General features: G+C 30.0%; 4 protein-coding genes across 6 annotated transcripts; 2 read left to right on the top strand and 2 right to left on the bottom strand.

Annotated features, from left to right (window-relative positions):
- Positions 1–211: 211 nt before the first annotated feature.
- LOC132904849 (dynein axonemal assembly factor 6) lies at positions 212–2,827 on the bottom strand. Its single transcript, XM_060955635.1, has 4 exons — positions 2,542–2,827; positions 1,761–1,963; positions 561–688; positions 212–421 (listed from the first exon to the last, which is right to left on the bottom strand). The coding sequence occupies exons 1-4, from the start codon at positions 2,654–2,656 to the stop codon at positions 292–294; spliced, it is 576 nt and encodes a 191-aa protein (XP_060811618.1). The 5' UTR covers positions 2,657–2,827; the 3' UTR covers positions 212–291.
- Positions 2,828–2,932: 105 nt separating this feature from the next.
- On the top strand, positions 2,933–5,861 carry LOC132904822 (lysine--tRNA ligase). 2 transcript variants are annotated; one of them, XM_060955575.1, is made up of 9 exons: positions 2,933–3,047; positions 3,359–3,443; positions 3,525–3,669; positions 3,784–4,233; positions 4,311–4,556; positions 4,640–5,062; positions 5,129–5,322; positions 5,405–5,567; positions 5,681–5,861. In XM_060955575.1, exons 1-9 carry the CDS (start codon positions 2,948–2,950, stop codon positions 5,786–5,788), a joined length of 1,914 nt encoding a protein of 637 aa, XP_060811558.1. In that variant the 5' UTR covers positions 2,933–2,947; the 3' UTR covers positions 5,789–5,861. The 2 variants fall into 2 exon arrangements, with proteins under 2 accessions (XP_060811558.1, XP_060811559.1); XM_060955576.1 differs by lacking the exon at positions 3,359–3,443 and having other exon boundaries at positions 2,936–3,047.
- Positions 5,846–7,893, bottom strand: LOC132904841 (deubiquitinase OTUD6B). Of its 2 annotated transcripts, none has more exons than XM_060955617.1 (4): positions 7,662–7,893; positions 7,042–7,456; positions 6,728–6,947; positions 5,846–6,650 (listed from the first exon to the last, which is right to left on the bottom strand). In XM_060955617.1, the coding sequence occupies exons 1-4, from the start codon at positions 7,729–7,731 to the stop codon at positions 6,471–6,473; spliced, it is 885 nt and encodes a 294-aa protein (XP_060811600.1). In that variant the 5' UTR covers positions 7,732–7,893; the 3' UTR covers positions 5,846–6,470. The 2 variants fall into 2 exon arrangements, with proteins under 2 accessions (XP_060811600.1, XP_060811599.1); XM_060955616.1 differs by having other exon boundaries at positions 5,846–6,656.
- Positions 7,894–8,170: 277 nt separating this feature from the next.
- Positions 8,171–16,258, top strand: LOC132904823 (mediator of RNA polymerase II transcription subunit 15). Its single transcript, XM_060955577.1, has 12 exons — positions 8,171–8,359; positions 8,552–8,639; positions 8,771–8,822; positions 8,910–9,104; positions 14,161–14,420; positions 14,507–14,665; positions 14,731–14,849; positions 14,924–15,006; positions 15,094–15,255; positions 15,342–15,627; positions 15,705–15,807; positions 15,878–16,258. Exons 1-12 carry the CDS (start codon positions 8,298–8,300, stop codon positions 16,205–16,207), a joined length of 1,899 nt encoding a protein of 632 aa, XP_060811560.1. The 5' UTR covers positions 8,171–8,297; the 3' UTR covers positions 16,208–16,258.
- Positions 16,259–16,871: the final 613 nt, after the last annotated feature.

The raw sequence follows: 16,871 nt of genomic DNA on the forward strand, positions 1-16,871 counted from the left end.
AAATTAACAAAATGATCCACAAGATCTTAGAGAATTTAGTTATATAAGTATAGTTAAATCAAATAAGTAAAATAAAATTAAATAGATATTGTTACCTTTCAATAATTGGAGATATTTGTCGGTTAAAAAACTTTAAAAAATAACCAAGTTTGAATATCAAGGATCAGCCTTTAACATGGCTTAATTTTACGAACAGTAATGTACACAGATGCGAAGATACTGATCGCAATCGATATAGAAGTCCCTCAAGTTTTTATAAGAGTCGGGATTGAAAGCCTACCGTAACGTTGATTAAAAATTTACGCCGTCCAGCTCGCGTACAAGTCTGAGGGTGACCTCTAAGGTAGAAATATCACTATGCCATTTGGCCGATGAGGCGTTAGGATCAACCGGATGTGGCGTCTCGAGATGCAGTCGATATCTGGAAAATTGTGACTGGTTTTACGCTCTGGCAGATTTACAGACTCGTAAAATTGTCAAAGAAATTCCGGCCCAACTGGAGTCAAAGCAACGAAAGTTCGTAAGGGATTGCCTGATAAATCGTTGGGTTCCTCTCTCACCTTGGGCTCCGCACGTCGATCGCCTCGGTTTCTACGGACAGCTCGATTTTCTCGCGCACTTCCTGCGGCATCTTCACCAACACGGACAACCACTCGCAGGATGCGGTCCCTGGCGTTTTGAAGCCCATCTGATTTAACAAGAAAATGTGACTTAGTTCTATACTATAATAGAAGTGTATAGCATATATGTACTAAGTTTTACTATAGGTTCAACTTTTACGTAATTAACACTTAAATCCACTTTACGTGATTAAGTAGCCACGATTAATCATTTTGCTACGGTTTCCTTGGAATTGAAAGCTTTTTTAATATACAGAATGAAAACAGTTTTTAAAAATACGAAAGAAATACAATCATGAAAATTTAACTATTTTAAATAATTAATTGTGACGTAACGTACATAAATAAAATTGAAAACGATCCTATGTTATAAAAAACGTATTTTTATAGTTTTAGTACATAATTGTTCGAAGTAAATACTTTAATATGACATATTTCTTGCAAGGTAAACAACAAGATAATAACGGGAATTTCAGGAAGTGATCACTACTTAATTGTAAATAATATAGGAAAATGATTGATACCAGGAAAACTACGATTCACTAGAAGCAAGGTTGTATTATGAGCCATTTAATTCAATGAAAAGCACTCGTTATTAATAATCTCGAGGGAATTACGTGTAATATGAAAGATAAGAGGAAAAAACTACTGAAAATGTCTCGGGTACAAAATAACATATAAAACACGAGCTGTTTCATGCTATAATAAACATGGTGTACAGAATATTACACGAGAAACAACATTAACATTAAAAGAAGAGAATTAATTTTAATTAAATCGATTTCAATTCTTGTAAGTAAAAATATAATATACGTTTTAATGTAAATTATGTAATAGAAAAAAGAACCCTTGAATAAATAAATCATTACTAAAATATTAGCAATTCGTGTGACGAGTTAATACTCAAAGAATTAGACATAGAACAATGAAATATAATAAAGTATAATATAATATATCATAATAAACTTTATGCATGGAAGAATGAAATAAAATTCTATCACAGCGACTATTTACATTTAACACCACCAATTCGCAACCTGTAACAAAGAATTAATTAGAAAACTTCTCTTGAAAACGTGTGCAAAGTAGCCGAGTTTAAAAGCGATCTATTTGCTGTATACATGTTGATGTGATACTAACGCCCAAAAAAACGTCTTCCGCCGTCACCGCCTGCTTAAATTTCATCTCATATTCCGGCACCTTTCTTGGATCGTAGGCTTCCGTACTCTGCGAAGCAACTGCTTCAGACGGATGCCAAATATCATCAGCTTCCGCTTTCAGCGGCGCATGTGGGCCCGAGCGGTCTTGAAACTTTCCATTTCGAGTACCGATATCGCCAGGTCCTTAAAAATATCTATTTTACACATCGCGTATACTGTCGCGAAAACTACTTTCTACGGTAAAATTTTCTTATTAAATTGCGAATATTTATTCACTTATAGGAAATTTAAATGTATAAAAGTACGCTAAATGTAGATAATATACACAAATATTTACAATATTTAAAATAATCAATATTATTGTCAGTAATACATATTATTCATATGTTTATATTATTCATAATACATATAATTTCATATGTTTTAATATGAATATAATACAGCACAATTTATTTTGAATAATTTTATAAATTCTACTTTGCAAACACGCACACCATTTTAAGTAAAATGTAATTTTCAAACAAAAATACACTAATTATTATCATAATAATAATAGCTTCAACTTTAAACCATTTTAAGTGATTATTATAGGAAAAAGAAATCTTTGTATTGTAAATATCAAATATTCAAATAAAAATTAAAATATTAAAATTATTAAATATTATAATTATTAAAATATTATAATTATCAAATATTACAATTAAATATTAAACGAGTGCAGAGAAGAAACAATTATATCCTGTAAACTTGTTAAATCTTACCAAGTTTCTGAGCGCCAGCCTGTGGTAAATCATCCTCGGAATCTGAATCATTTTTAAGAGGATTAATTAATTCCTGCAATGCTTTCAATTCGTGATAACCAAAACAACCATCCATTTTTCTAATCGAGTGAAAATATCCTTCAGATTGACATTAGACAAAAACGACTAATACTGAACGCGTCAATCAACAAACGTCGTTGTCAAAGTAACGTACTTCAAATATCGTGCTAATAAAAGTGACAATAAAGTAGGAAAGAATTATAATTTCTGTACGTATTTTTATTTATTTGTAATATATACTTAGAACAATGAAATAGTCTTCAACATAAATAATTTTAAGTAGAAAGAAAATGTATTTAAAATTAAAACCATACGTAAAATGAAAAAAAAACGATTACTTCGGCAAATGGTCACCTTTCAGGATCACCAACCACAAAGTGAAAATCTTTTCTACGGAAGTGTACCAACATGGCTGACAATACGAATGTACCAGTGTTATCAAAAAAGTGAGTAAAATAATATACTAACAGAAAATTAGATTTCCAAATTTCCTATCTTACATCTATGAAGAACTTTTTATTACCTATATTAATAATTTTGACATAACCTACATAGAACAGCGATCGGTGCCATATTTTACCTATCCACGTTGTTATATGAATAACTGATTACATTGATGTGCCTTTTTCAAGCATTAAATAGCAATATTTTGTAAATATTTACGAACAAATATATTTATTGTGTATGTATATGTATATACGTTAAGTATTATAGCAACGACAATTTTAATTAACTATGTTGTGCAACATAACCAAAGCTTTTGTTGATGTGGTATCGCCGGTATTTTATCGAGCACAATCAACAAAATTGCATCAGATACCTATACGCCATTTTTACATAAAGTGCGTATGTCTTAATCAAAATCATGTTTATTTATATGCGTAATATAACCAATGTTCGTTGTGTTCCAAATTTGCTTACAGTGAAATAAAAAGGCGTTTGAAAGCAGAGCAAAAACTGAAAGAAAAAGCAGAAAAAGAAGCAAAAACAGTTACTCAAGGGATAGTGGAGGACCGAACCAAAGCTCAGGAGAAAAAAGAAGTTCAAGAAGAAGATATTGCTCCAAATGTGAGTGTATATACATTATAATAATGTTAAGGATCTTTTTAATTAAATATATATTTAAATGTATAGAAAGTTATGTTATGATTGTATTTACATTAGATATGTAATGATTTTTAGGAATACATTAAACTTAGGACTCAAGCAATCAAGAACCTCAAAGATGCAAATGATAATCCATACCCACATAAGTTTCATGTATCGGTTTCATTGGAAAATTTCATTGAAAAATTCAGTAATAATTTAAAACCTGGAGAAATATTAGACAATGAAGTATATAGCGTAGCTGGTCGTGTACATGCAATTAGAGAATCAGGTGCTAAACTGATTTTTTACGACCTTAGAGGAGAAGGTGTTAAAATTCAAGTAATGGCAAATGCAAGACAGTATAAAGATGGAGAAAAATTTGCCACTGATACTTCTAAGATAAAAAGAGGTGATATAATTGGTGTAGTTGGAAATCCTGGAAAAACTAAGAAGGGCGAATTCTCCATTATACCACATAGTATTACTCTTTTAAGTCCTTGCCTGCATATGATGCCAAATCTCTATTTTGGATTAAAAGATAAGGTACAAAATGATGAAAATCCCCTTTTGATATATATCTGTTTAAGCTAATAACCCTTGTACGATTTTCAATAACTTAGGAGACAAGATTTCGTCAGCGTTATTTAGATCTTATATTAAATGATAAAATAAGAAAAACGTTCCATGTACGAGCAAAAATAGTTGCATATATCCGCAAATTTCTTGATGAACTTGGATTTTTAGAAGTTGAGACACCAATGATGAATATGATTGCTGGTGGTGCAACAGCTAAACCTTTTGTTACACATCATAATGAATTAAATATGGACTTATACATGCGCATTGCTCCAGAATTATATCATAAAGTAAGAGGTATTTCGTTATACTCACAATTAAGTATTGTTTATAAATTATATATTAATACATTGTTGTGTGTGCATAATTGTAGATGTTGGTAGTAGGTGGACTGGATAGAGTATACGAAATTGGAAGACAGTTTAGAAACGAAGGGATAGATTTGACACATAATCCAGAATTCACTACTTGCGAATTTTATATGGCTTATGCAGATTATAATGATTTGATGTCTATTACGGAAGATTTGGTGTCAGGAATGGTAAAAGCTATTCATGGCAGTTATAAAATAACATACCATCCAGATGGGCCAGAGGGTGAAGCAATTGAAATTGATTTTACTCCACCATTTAAACGGGTTTCAATGATAAAAACTTTAGAAGAAATTTTAAAATTTAAGTTGCCTCTACCGGATAAATTAAATACCCCAGAAACAAATCAAATACTTAGTGATCTGTGTACCAAACATGAGATTGAATGTCCTCCACCAAGAACAACAGCTAGATTACTGGATAAGGTATTATGAATTTTAAATTTAAGGAACGTTTATAGTTACATATATTTATCAATAAATTTTTAATAGCTCGTTGGGGAATTTATAGAAGAAACTTGTATCAACCCTACATTTATTTTGGATCACCCACAAATTATGTCTCCATTAGCAAAATGGCACCGTTCTGAACCAGGATTAACAGAACGATTTGAATTATTCATTATGAAAAAAGAAGTCTGTAATGCATACACAGAATTGAACGACCCTATAGAACAAAGAGAAAGGTAATTTAACTAAACAGAAACCTTTCATAAATTCCAATTACAATTTGATTTAAAGAATTTATTCAATATTACGAATATATAGATTCGAACAACAAGCAAAAGATAAAGCAGCTGGAGATGAGGAAGCTCAACTTGTTGATGAAAACTTTTGTACTGCATTGGAATATGGTTTACCACCAACTGCTGGTTGGGGAATGGGTATTGATCGTTTTACAATGTTACTTACAGATGCAAATAATATCAAAGTAAGTTTTCAAATGATAAAAATATATAAACAACAGAATATGATAAAAAAATATATATATATATATATATATTATATATATATATATATATAATGATGATGATGTATTGTTAGGAAGTACTGCTGTTCCCACAAATGAAACCGGATGATCCAAATAAAAACCAAGGAATATCTGAAGATGATAAAACATCAAATGATAATGTAAATCATGTGCAAAACTGAAAGTCTAATTTAATTTTCCCGTGACCTTTTGTCACAAACTGAAGAATAAACAAGATATACTTTCAAAAACTAATGATTTTAATATTTCGTCACTTTTATTTCACATTTTATGTATTACTCACCATCAAAATAGTACAAAACTATAAGAACACATGACAAAAGTATTAGCATATATTATTCACGCATATACAATCTTAATATTTCTACTGTAATAATATCGCTTTAATATTTGCTTAATTTTCATCACAAATCATATTTAAATAGATATTTACATTAAAACTTGAGAGGAAGCAAGCACTGAACAGTAAATGTGTACTTGCAATTTGCTGGCAGCTTCTTTATATTGTCAAATATTTAAGTAATAAATAAATAAAATTTTCTCTCTCGCATAATAATAGTGCAATAATTATTTTACAAAAATCCATAAAGGGAAACTATTAATTTGTTATTTTATTACCTTCGACTAAATTTACTATTTAACAGAAGTTACAGCCTTTTAGGTATATATTAGTTAAAATTGCCAGAGAAACGTCGTACTATTAATTTAAAATTGATATGTTTCCTGGACACTTATATTGTGGCAGCTTTCAATAGTTCATGTATTTTATCATAGTAAAAAGTATTATGAAACGTGCTTAATTTCTCTTTCGTAAATATTAGTCAGATACAAGATCCATCTCTATCAGCTTTCTTCTTCTATAACATATTTTGTAACAGAATTATAATGAGCACCTAGTTCATACATATGCCGGTGATAAGTCAATATCATTTTTTTTTCATTGCTATAGTCATCACCAATAACATATGGTGCTCCTGATGCCTGAATGACTTCTATCGGACATTTCAACACATGCGAAAGAACCTGTAGCTATTTTAAACAAAAATGATTTTATAAATTTTAGAACAATATATGTATTTCCTTAGTTTATTTAAACTTGCCTCAATAGCTCCACCCCAGGCACTTGTATCTGCCACATCATCACAATATTTTTCATATTGTTCTGGTGAGAGAACATCATCAGAATCTGGATTGGAAATAAATGGTAAAAATTGATTCATATTTTCTCTCAAATATATAGCAGTTTTTGTTCTAAGTTCGTGAAAATTCAATGGAGTTTCTCCTATAATTTTCAGCTGATGTGCAACAGCATTATATAAACTGCAAAAATTAATTTGGTAGCAATATAAATAAAGTAAAAAAATTCGTACTTTATGTCCCAAATTATTTTAAACAATCTAAACAAGTAACTCACCAATGGCCATCACTTGGAATCTCATAAATCATCAAACCACGTTCACATAGTATTTTCTTAATAGTTTGCAATTCTACATTTCTTTTCCCAAAAACATTTAATGCTTCTTGTTCTATAATTCTCTGATTGCGTTCTCTTTCTGCATTTGCTTTCTTGTCTCTTCTCTTCTGTGCTTTCGAAATTCTATGTGTTGACTGTTCATATTGTTTGTTGTCTTTTGTGCTTTTGTCATTACTATTTTCTGTATCTTCATTTTCCACATTATTGATATTAAGATGTGTAACTTTCCATGTAGTAAACTCTTCTTCTTGTCTTTTATCTAAAGCTTCTTCTAAGCGATTGATTTCCTCAGTTACTTCTTTCTTCTTTTTCTTATCACCCTTACAAATTGACTTTTTTAGCGTTTGTATTTGTGCTAAAATTTAATATATAGTAACTAAAAGGTAATACATTTGAAAAATGTTATTAAACACATAATATTAAATATTTACAACATAATAAAATTCTATTAACAAATCGTTTACGTAAGCACAATATTGTAAATCATTTTACGTTAAAGAACCTATTATCATTAATAAAGAAAAAATATCCTATAAACTACAATTATATAATTTTATTACCTTGTAATTCTTTCCGTTCTTTTTTGTGTTTTAATGTTAATTCTTCTTCTGTTAATTCTAATTCTGCCATTTTTTAATTTAGAGGTTACTTAGAAACTTATTTTAAGGTTAAGGAGTAAAGTACCGACATGATAAACGAATAATGCATTATAGCATTTTCATGAATCAATTTCCATTTTTGACATGATATTAAATAAGTCTTAAATTTCATATTTTTGGCTTAAGCTGAATATCTAGAAATTATTGAATATTGAATGATTGAATCTATCTATTTTTGAGAAAAATTTCAAAATCTGTTATTAGATAAAAAAATTAATTACCTTAAAATTTACTAAACATTTCTAATTTTTTACCTATAATTTTATAAATGTTTTGAATGTTTTAAATTTATAATTTAAAAATTTATAATTTAAAAACAGCGGATAAAAGATAGTTACTTATATAGTGCAATAAAGTAATCATCGTTTTCATAGAAACATGATTAAGGAGGCTATTCACTAATGCCTTTATGTTCCAAACTATACTTCGAAGAGCAGGCTTTCAGTTAGCTATATGGGTGTTTAGTCCTACAGTTACTGTGATAGAAGAAAGTTGTGTAATTACTTCGATTGTTGATTTAATTATTAAACATTAAAAATGGCAACTGATGAAAATTCTTGGAGAACACAAAGTTTCCGACAAAGTGTAATTGCAAAAATGTAAGTCAATTTATGTCAAAAGGTTATAAACGGTAAAATTTTCCCATTAACCTCATTTAAATAATATAAATTATTAAAGAGTAAAAAGTTCTAAAATATTTGTATAAAAAAGAAATGTAAAAAATAAATTTATATATTTGAATAAATAGAGGAAATGTGTATTTTTATATTTATTAAATATTTTTATCATAGAGATGAAGCTGTACAAATGTCTGGGATGCCTACTGCAAAAAACAGTATTGAAATGGAAAATCATGTTTTCCAAAAAGCAAAAACTAAGGTGTGTTATTATTCTTTTTGTTTTTGTTTATTACTATTAGATTATCTGTGTAAGAAATAAATAATATATTAAATATTCCAAGTGGCAAATTGTTAATTATTTCAATTAATAATAAGTTCATTTATTTTCAGGAAGAATATCTAGGTTTTGTGGCCAGATTAATTCTACATGTCAGAGAATTAAGTAATATATTCATATATATATTTATTTTAATTTATATAAATTATAGATAAATAATTAACACTTTATAATATATTATACTTCTTCCAGATTCTAAAAAGGGCGCGGGAGGTAATGCACCAGGTACAGGTGGTTCTGGAAATCAGGGTATGCCTGATCCAATTGGGGCATTACAAACATTGGCACGTCAAGGAACTGGAAACAATCAAATGATGAATATGAGTGGACCAGGATCTAATCCTCAAGGAATAATCCCTCAACCACCAACAAATACTGCTACCAATTGTAAGTATATATTTTGCTCATTAAATGTAGAAATTGATAATACATTTTTTAACAAGTAATAGATTCTTTAAGAATACAAGCTAAAGTAATTATATAGATAAAATAATATTACCTGTTACAATATTTATAAATATATATTTTTCACATTTTTAATTCATATTACATATTTATTTAATTCACAATACATATTTAGTCTCTATATCTATTTTAACATAATCATATTGGGAAATTAAATATATTGTTTTATACCAAAATATCTTAATTGACAAGTAACAAGATATTTCATTTAGTTTTTTATTAACACTAAACCTAACGACATTTCGTGTATACCTATTCCTACTGACTAAAGAAGTAATAGTTTTTATAATTTAACTTAGATAATGGTTAATTTATAACTAAATGTATATAAAATGATAAACTTTCATAAAATTTCGTCCAAATTTACTTTTGTTTAATTTCAATTATAGACTTAAATAGAATTACACTTTTACTTATATAGAGGTATATCTTATTCAACTTCGCTGCATTTTTTACAAGTTATTTTATTATCAAATGTATATTTGCCACATACATATTACCCACATTTTAAACAAATTTTCGTAATTTTGTAACCTTTATAATTTTTTACTTGACAAGCTTTTTATAGTAATGAATCTGAACTTGTTAATAGTTTTATTGCATGGTTTTTTCCCGTGGTTCTTTATACAAAAGTAATGTATATACCAGGTTTATAACAATTTTGTGAATTCTCTATAAATTGGCCCTACATTGTAGGTACCATTGCAAATTTATTAGTTCGTAAACATTGGCTTCTTTCACTCTTCTTATCGAATCGTATAATCCTCATAATTTCAGCAAAGTCATTCCTGCTCATTGTTTTTGAAAAAAATGCAGGTCTCCAAGTTTTATTCCACAAATATGACACATTTAAATTTTTTGCCTGATATGCACCACAGGCATATAGTAGAGCAATAAATGCATTTAGTTTTATTACATCTAGCTCCCTCTTAGTCCCCAATACTCTATAATATGTCTTGACAGCTGGTGGTCATCTTGATAGAGGGATGGATTATGTTTTATGACAAGACAGGTTTAACAGCTGTTATTATTTGTTATCACTAATTTTGTTTGTCATCTAATCTTGAGATAGCCTTTTCTTTGTACTAATATTTTGTCGGGCGGTCAAAATGACCGTTCACGGTAGACAAGGCAGAGTACAAATTTTTCTCAGAAAATAAAAGAGCAAACTGAAAGTAAATGCCGAAAAATATATTGTATGCATGTTTTAGGAAAAGTTAGAAATTATGAAGCGATATGATAAAGTTTAAATATGGTTAAATTTGTGTACAAGTTCGAGAACGGTCAATTTGACCGACGCTGGTAGGTTTAGTGTTAACTAACTGTTTCATTGTAAATCCGAACATACCAAAGTGCCAAAATGGCCCGACAGTAAGTATATTTTAGTTTAAAAAATAATCTAATGTTAATGTATTAACAGATAATGGTTTTATTAAAGATATATGTAACTAAAAGTAAATTTGAAAAATATAATATAATACAAATATAATACAGAACCACACAAAAAATCATACTTAATAAAATATTTAGGACCTTATTAAATTCAAATAGAAAGTAACAATTGTATATTTAAATATAAACATAATATGAAGAAATATGTTTCATGTAGTTATATGATTTATTTTAAATAAAATATAACGTATAATTAAGATGGTAATACTTCATCACTAGAAAAAATATTATTCCATAAATACATTAAATGCTTCTAGTAAAGGAAGATCAAAAAATATTTTTATCTTCTCTTCCAATTTAAATATGCACATTCTTTTTTGTTGTGCTGATGTATCATTATTGTGTTCATACTCGTATGAAAGATTATCAGCTTTAAAGTTATTATCTAGTGCTATGTCTAGAATAATAATATCTTTTGCACTTGTCTTTTGTATACCTTTAGGCCAGCTTTTTTCTTTCAGTATTATTTTGATTTTGGTTAAAGATTCATTTACTTGAAACTCTATGTCTTTGTAAACTTCTTTCATATTGTCAACCATTGTACATATATATTCCAATTTTTGTATAAAAATATCCAACAAATTTTTTATTTGATATACCATTTTGAGGATTCTTCTGGAAATAGGATCATAAGTACCATCTTTTACTTTGTCATTAAGTGTAATCTCATGAGGCAAACGACTGCGGCCCAAACTAATATACCACTTGCGCAATAGTTTAACATAATTAAATGTTATTTTAAATTTCATGCCTGGTATATGCTGCACAACAGGTTTATAAAAATAACATACTCGATTATCTGTTAGGTTAACTGCCATACCACATTGTTCTTTGATCTCTTTTGCAAGGGTTGTTTGTTCACGTAATTTATACTTCCACTTTTCATGTAAAACTTCTTCATTATTTCTACGATCAATATATTCATAAAATTTAGCATGAGATGGTGATGTTCTTAACAATTTACGTGCATCTGAGTTGTCAGAATCATAAGCAATTTCACTTTCTATGGAACTATCATATTGTGAATAATACATGTTAGTTAATTTTGACATTTTTGTCAGTATTTTTCCATTTAATTCAAAACTCAAAAATTTTTTGGGACATCAGTAATTAGGTTATGTTCCTTTTTTCTTATTAACAAAAAAGATGATATAATCTAAGATCTAAATTTTTAATTTATAATAAATTTATTAATAATTTCTTTAACTTTAAGATTGTTCTTAGACTTTAATATTGCCTTAATTCTAATGAAGCTTTCTAAAGCTTCCTGTACTCTCACACATATCTCTTTATATATACTCTGTACTCTCTTAACTACTTTTAAAACATTTTAAATACTGCTCTGTTATACATTTCTTATACATTAAATGAAACATATTAAATAAGGGATTAAATAATATATGTGTATATAAATATTTACTAAATGTCCAGCTGAAGAAATTGTAAAACACAAATTAAAAATAAAAAAAAATATATTAAATGTAGGTTTTAAATTTGCTAATAATTTGCTGTATCATCTCGCCGAATAATGTATAAAAGGCCGTTCAGCCTTTCTGCTGTCCAAAAGTTTATGGAGTATTTTTGGGGTCAGTATCACGAAAATCTCCTACTAATTGATCCATTAAGTGACTTCTGTATTGCAAATGCGTTATTTCGTGTTTATTCTGTTTCTCCTTGTTTGCGCTATATAATAGGTAAGAATTTATGGTTGATATTTCCAAGCCCCAAGAAAATAATTTTCACCACCATTTTTGGGACTTCCGCATAAAACAATATGTAGTCGTATATTGGTCTAGTCTTCTAGTCTTTGGTCTTCTATCTTGTTAGATTCAAAATAATATTTGTCATCATTAGTATCACTATCGAACATATCCTTTCTGTATCTTTTTGGAATCGTGTATAAGATATTATAAAGAATACATAAAATATATGAAAAGCTTGCTGATTCGTCTGGTAATGCCATTGAAAAACTGAAATTCGTTCTGACTCGACCATCATCCTACATGGCGAGTTTACGTTAAATGGAAGATAAGACTTCATCGCTAAAGATCTCTAATTTTATTTCATCAAAAACGTAATACTGTTTAGTCTACTATATCTATGTGTAAATACGCATAAGATTATCGCTCAGAAAAATAGACGTACGATAGCCATTTCATAATAAGCGTCCGCAACTGTGAACAGATTCGGGCGGCTATGTGCTGACACGTGTCCATAACGGGAAAAAGACTTGAGCGGTTATTTGCCAACACTCGTCCGCAAAGGGCTAGACATCACCATCACTGAACTTCACTTGCTAACAACTCTTCGCTTAAAACAGTACTTGCTAACAACTCTTTGCTTAAAACAGTACTTGCTAACAATTCTTCGATCAAAACATTACTTGCTACAAACGACAACAGGTACAAATTCTAATCAACTGCATCCAGTCGACTGGGATGAATCGGAAGAAACAGGAAGATAAGACGTCTCTGATTTCGTATTCCGTGGATTGTCTGGCCATCTGGTGACTCGGCACCAAAGAGACGAAGAAGATTCCACGTACCAAGCCAGTACAACCACCAAAGATTAGGACCAAGATGTTCAAAGACACATTCTGGGCCATGGACTCCAGTTGGGAATTTATTGGCAACGAAGGGGACGTCTGCGATCCGGACTACGACTGTGATGCGCATTACGAGAGAGACAACGTGCCTTCAATGCAATGGCCCTTGGGTTGAGTCATCAAGGTCCATCCCGGCGCCGGCGGTATTATCCGAATGGCTACTGCTTAAACTACAACGAGTGTCTTGGATCGAAGCGTTAAACGGCTAGTATCGCTACCGAGCCAATCTGATCCAGATGAGTCTAGATAGCCAGTTTTCGAGAAGGAGTTCGATAAAAGATCCAACTAGTTTCAGTACCTGTTAGCTTCGCTACACACACATACACCCCTAATTACAGCCACATACAACTTTTGATCGGTACCCTCTCAACAGGGGGAGGATGTTACGTCTTGTGACCTAAATACATATTCTAATCCATCTTTCAGCCAAGATCGTCACCAGCTGTTTAAACATATTTGCTCGGATCCACAATAATCCTAAGGAACCATTAATTGCTGTCATAAGATTTCGCATCTTTTCTTTTACTATCAAGGCCCTTAATTGCTACTATACATCCTTCAAGTTGAGACATTCCTCGGGTTGCTTATTACGGTAAAATACGGGATAAGCGGATTCGAAGGTTACTTCTACCAACGAGCGACTGTTGATGGGACTCATCACTAGTTTTCCCTATATACCTCACCCTCACAGAAGATCATTTGCTACTAACTCTTTGATCAAAAGACCCTTAATGTGCTTGCAACGATTCATTCTAAATACTTTTACATCTCTCCACGCACTATTCGCAGACATTCAAGTCACGAAGGTTTTTAAGATTTAACAAGCAGTAGAAAGAAAAAGGTCATGCCTAACCTTAATTGACAGTTATTTTATACTATATTTTATACTATTAATTATTATAATATTAATAATTGTTTTAGTATTACAAAGCTTAAATCAGCGTCCTGGACAACCTATGTCCATGCAAGGTATGCAAAATAAAATACCAGGAATGGGTATGATGCCTACTCAAACCAGCGGTCCAATGAATCATATGGGTCCAATTCAAACTATGCAAACCAATTCAATGTTAACGCAAATGAATTCAATGGGTCAAGGAAATATACCTCAGCAAATGACTCAAATGGTTCCCAACCAAATGGCACAAATTACAACAGGTCAAATGCAACAAAATATGCAAGTATGTATTTATTATTGCAAGAAAACATGCATTTCTTGTTTTTGAACAAAGGGGGGGGGACATAAATAATAAGTGGTATATTTCAGACCCAAATGCAAAATCAACTGTCCAATCAAATAGGAAATCAAATTAGTGGATCTATAAGTGGAATTCAAACAAATATGCCACAGCAAATGAATCAGATTACTCCAGGGCAAATAGGTCCTGGTCAAATGCAGCAACAATTAAGTCATATGCAAAGGAAGGTACGCAAACAATGAAATAATATGAGCCATTATTTCAAGATTTTCGTGAATGCTGTTGTTTTTAGCAAGGAGAAATGATAAATGCTGGTTTCCCTGGCCCTCGAAATGTTACACCAAATCAATTTCTGGGTCAGAGTCCATCACCATCTGCTCCAAGTCCTGCTGGTTTAGGTGCACCATCAAGGTTAGATACAATAGAAACTAAAAATTTTTTAAAATTATATTAAAAATTAAAATTGCATTTTATTATTTTTTCAGCAATCAAATGGTTGCATCACCAGCATTAGTTCCTTCACCTAGTCCACAACATCCTATGATGGCAGGACCACAACGATCTGTTGGTATGTCAAAATTACTTTTAATATAAAAATCATTAATTTTAATCGAGCATGAATAGAAATAAAGACAACAAAATTGTATTAAATCAGGCATGGCACCATCTCCTAGCAGTTCTTTAAATACTCCTGGAGGGGTAGGAGCTACCCCAAGTCCACAACAAGAAGATCAAGCATATAGAGATAAAGTTAGACAATTAAGTAAATATGTAGAACCTTTACGAAGAATGATTGCTAAAATGGGAAATGAAGGAAGTAAGTAACTTTGGTATTAACATTCATTTCCACTAGTGCCTTTATGTGCATGTATGTAGTCATTTGTATAATCTTTTAAATTGCAGATGTTGATAAACTAAGCAAAATGAAGAAACTTTTAGAAATTTTATCAAATCCTAGCAAACGAATGCCTTTGGATACTTTACTAAAATGTGAGGTAGTTCTTGAAAAATTAGATTTTAAACGAAATGATGCTAGTGTTGGGCCTCCAGTTACGACTTTAAAGGAACATCATTTCTTCAGTCCACTTTTAGAAGCAGTAAGCACTCATCTCCAAAGTCCAGTTGTAAATCATACACTACAACGTACTTTTGGTCCGTGTCTAGAATCTTTATTTGGTCCAGAGATAAAGTAAGAAATATATACACTAATTTGTGAATGATTGTGTTATAAAGCATAATTTAACAGAACTTTACTTCTATAACTAGAAATTTACCACAGCCACTAAAAAGGCAAAAGATAGAAGAGCCTTCTAATGAAATACCAGACGTACTACAAGGAGAAATAGCTCGATTAGATCAGCGATTTAAGGTAACCCATTCATTTTAGAATCTCATTACATTTTTATATGTAAGTAATCATATATGTGTATAATATATAGGTCAGTCTTGATCCTGCACAACAAACTGGATCAAAATGTATTCAATTAATATGCTGGCTGGATGATCGTCATCTTCCATGTGTTCCTCCTGTATCAGTAACTGTTCCCGCCGATTATCCTTTAACGCCACCACGTTGCGTAATGGCACCCCATGAATATGCCACAACATTTCTTTGTGCGGTTCAGAAAGCTTTAAATGCGCGTATAACGAAACTTCCTCGACGTTTTTCTGTGTCTCAATTATTAGATACTTGGGAAATGAGTGTAAGACAAGCTAGCGCGCCTTCACAAATTCCCGTTACTGCCAGTACTGTACTAATGGGTTTGTAATATATTTTTAAGTATACGAAATATTTTATAAATACAAAATTATTACTATGACATGTGATTGTTGATTACATGTGACTTTATTATTATGACATGTCTCGTGTCTCCTCATTTAATTTTTTCCTTCCAAGTACATACATATACTCATACATTATTCTTGTACACTTTGGTTTAAATCAATGCTAATGTTCTTACTAATTGTATATAATTTACTTTGTACATAATTTGTCAATTATAAAATAAGATTAATATTTTATACAAATAATAATTAGTATATTTTAGTAGTAAATTTGTAATTTCTTATACGACATTTTTATCGAATCCATTATATTTTTATTCGAAAAATTTAATACCAATTTTATCGTCCTTAAAAATATTTATTAACTTTCAAATAACATAATAATATAATATCGATAAGATAATATAGATAATAATATAATATAGATAAATTAATATAGATAAATTAAATTTAATCACAATTTCGTCAATAATAGACATAATAAAATAAAACATTAACTTTAATTGTTTCGAATTGATGGTATAATTGTTACAAATTAACAGTAAATTGTTATATATTAATGGATTAAATATTACAAATTAATAGCTTAAATGTCATAAATTAATAGTAAATTGTTACAAATTAATAGTTTAAACGTTATAAATTAAT

The sequence above is a fragment of the Bombus pascuorum genome, chromosome 3 (genome assembly GCF_905332965.1).
Source record: "Bombus pascuorum chromosome 3, iyBomPasc1.1, whole genome shotgun sequence".
NCBI lineage: Eukaryota > Metazoa > Arthropoda > Insecta > Hymenoptera > Apidae > Bombus > Bombus pascuorum.

Coding starts and splice junctions, on each gene's coding strand:
- LOC132904849 (XM_060955635.1), bottom strand. CDS start 2,656: ATGGATGGTTGTTTTGGTTATCACGAATTGAAAGCATTGCAGGAATTA. Junction 1,964..2,541: donor GGCTGGCGCTCAGAAACTTG/GTAAGATTTAAC, acceptor GATATTTTTAAG/GACCTGGCGATATCGGTACT. Junction 689..1,760: donor CGGAAGACGTTTTTTTGGGC/GTTAGTATCACA, acceptor TTGTTAAATCAG/ATGGGCTTCAAAACGCCAGG.
- LOC132904822 (XM_060955575.1), top strand. CDS start 2,948: ATGGTCACCTTTCAGGATCACCAACCACAAAGTGAAAATCTTTTCTAC. Junction 3,670..3,783: donor AAGAAGATATTGCTCCAAAT/GTGAGTGTATAT, acceptor AATGATTTTTAG/GAATACATTAAACTTAGGAC. Junction 4,557..4,639: donor CTCCAGAATTATATCATAAA/GTAAGAGGTATT, acceptor GCATAATTGTAG/ATGTTGGTAGTAGGTGGACT.
- LOC132904841 (XM_060955616.1), bottom strand. CDS start 7,731: ATGGCAGAATTAGAATTAACAGAAGAAGAATTAACATTAAAACACAAA. Junction 7,457..7,661: donor AGAACGGAAAGAATTACAAG/GTAATAAAATTA, acceptor ATTAAATTTTAG/CACAAATACAAACGCTAAAA. Junction 6,657..6,727: donor CCTGGGGTGGAGCTATTGAG/GCAAGTTTAAAT, acceptor TGTTTAAAATAG/CTACAGGTTCTTTCGCATGT.
- LOC132904823 (XM_060955577.1), top strand. CDS start 8,298: ATGGCAACTGATGAAAATTCTTGGAGAACACAAAGTTTCCGACAAAGT. Junction 14,421..14,506: donor AAATGCAACAAAATATGCAA/GTATGTATTTAT, acceptor GGTATATTTCAG/ACCCAAATGCAAAATCAACT. Junction 15,628..15,704: donor TTATTTGGTCCAGAGATAAA/GTAAGAAATATA, acceptor TTCTATAACTAG/AAATTTACCACAGCCACTAA.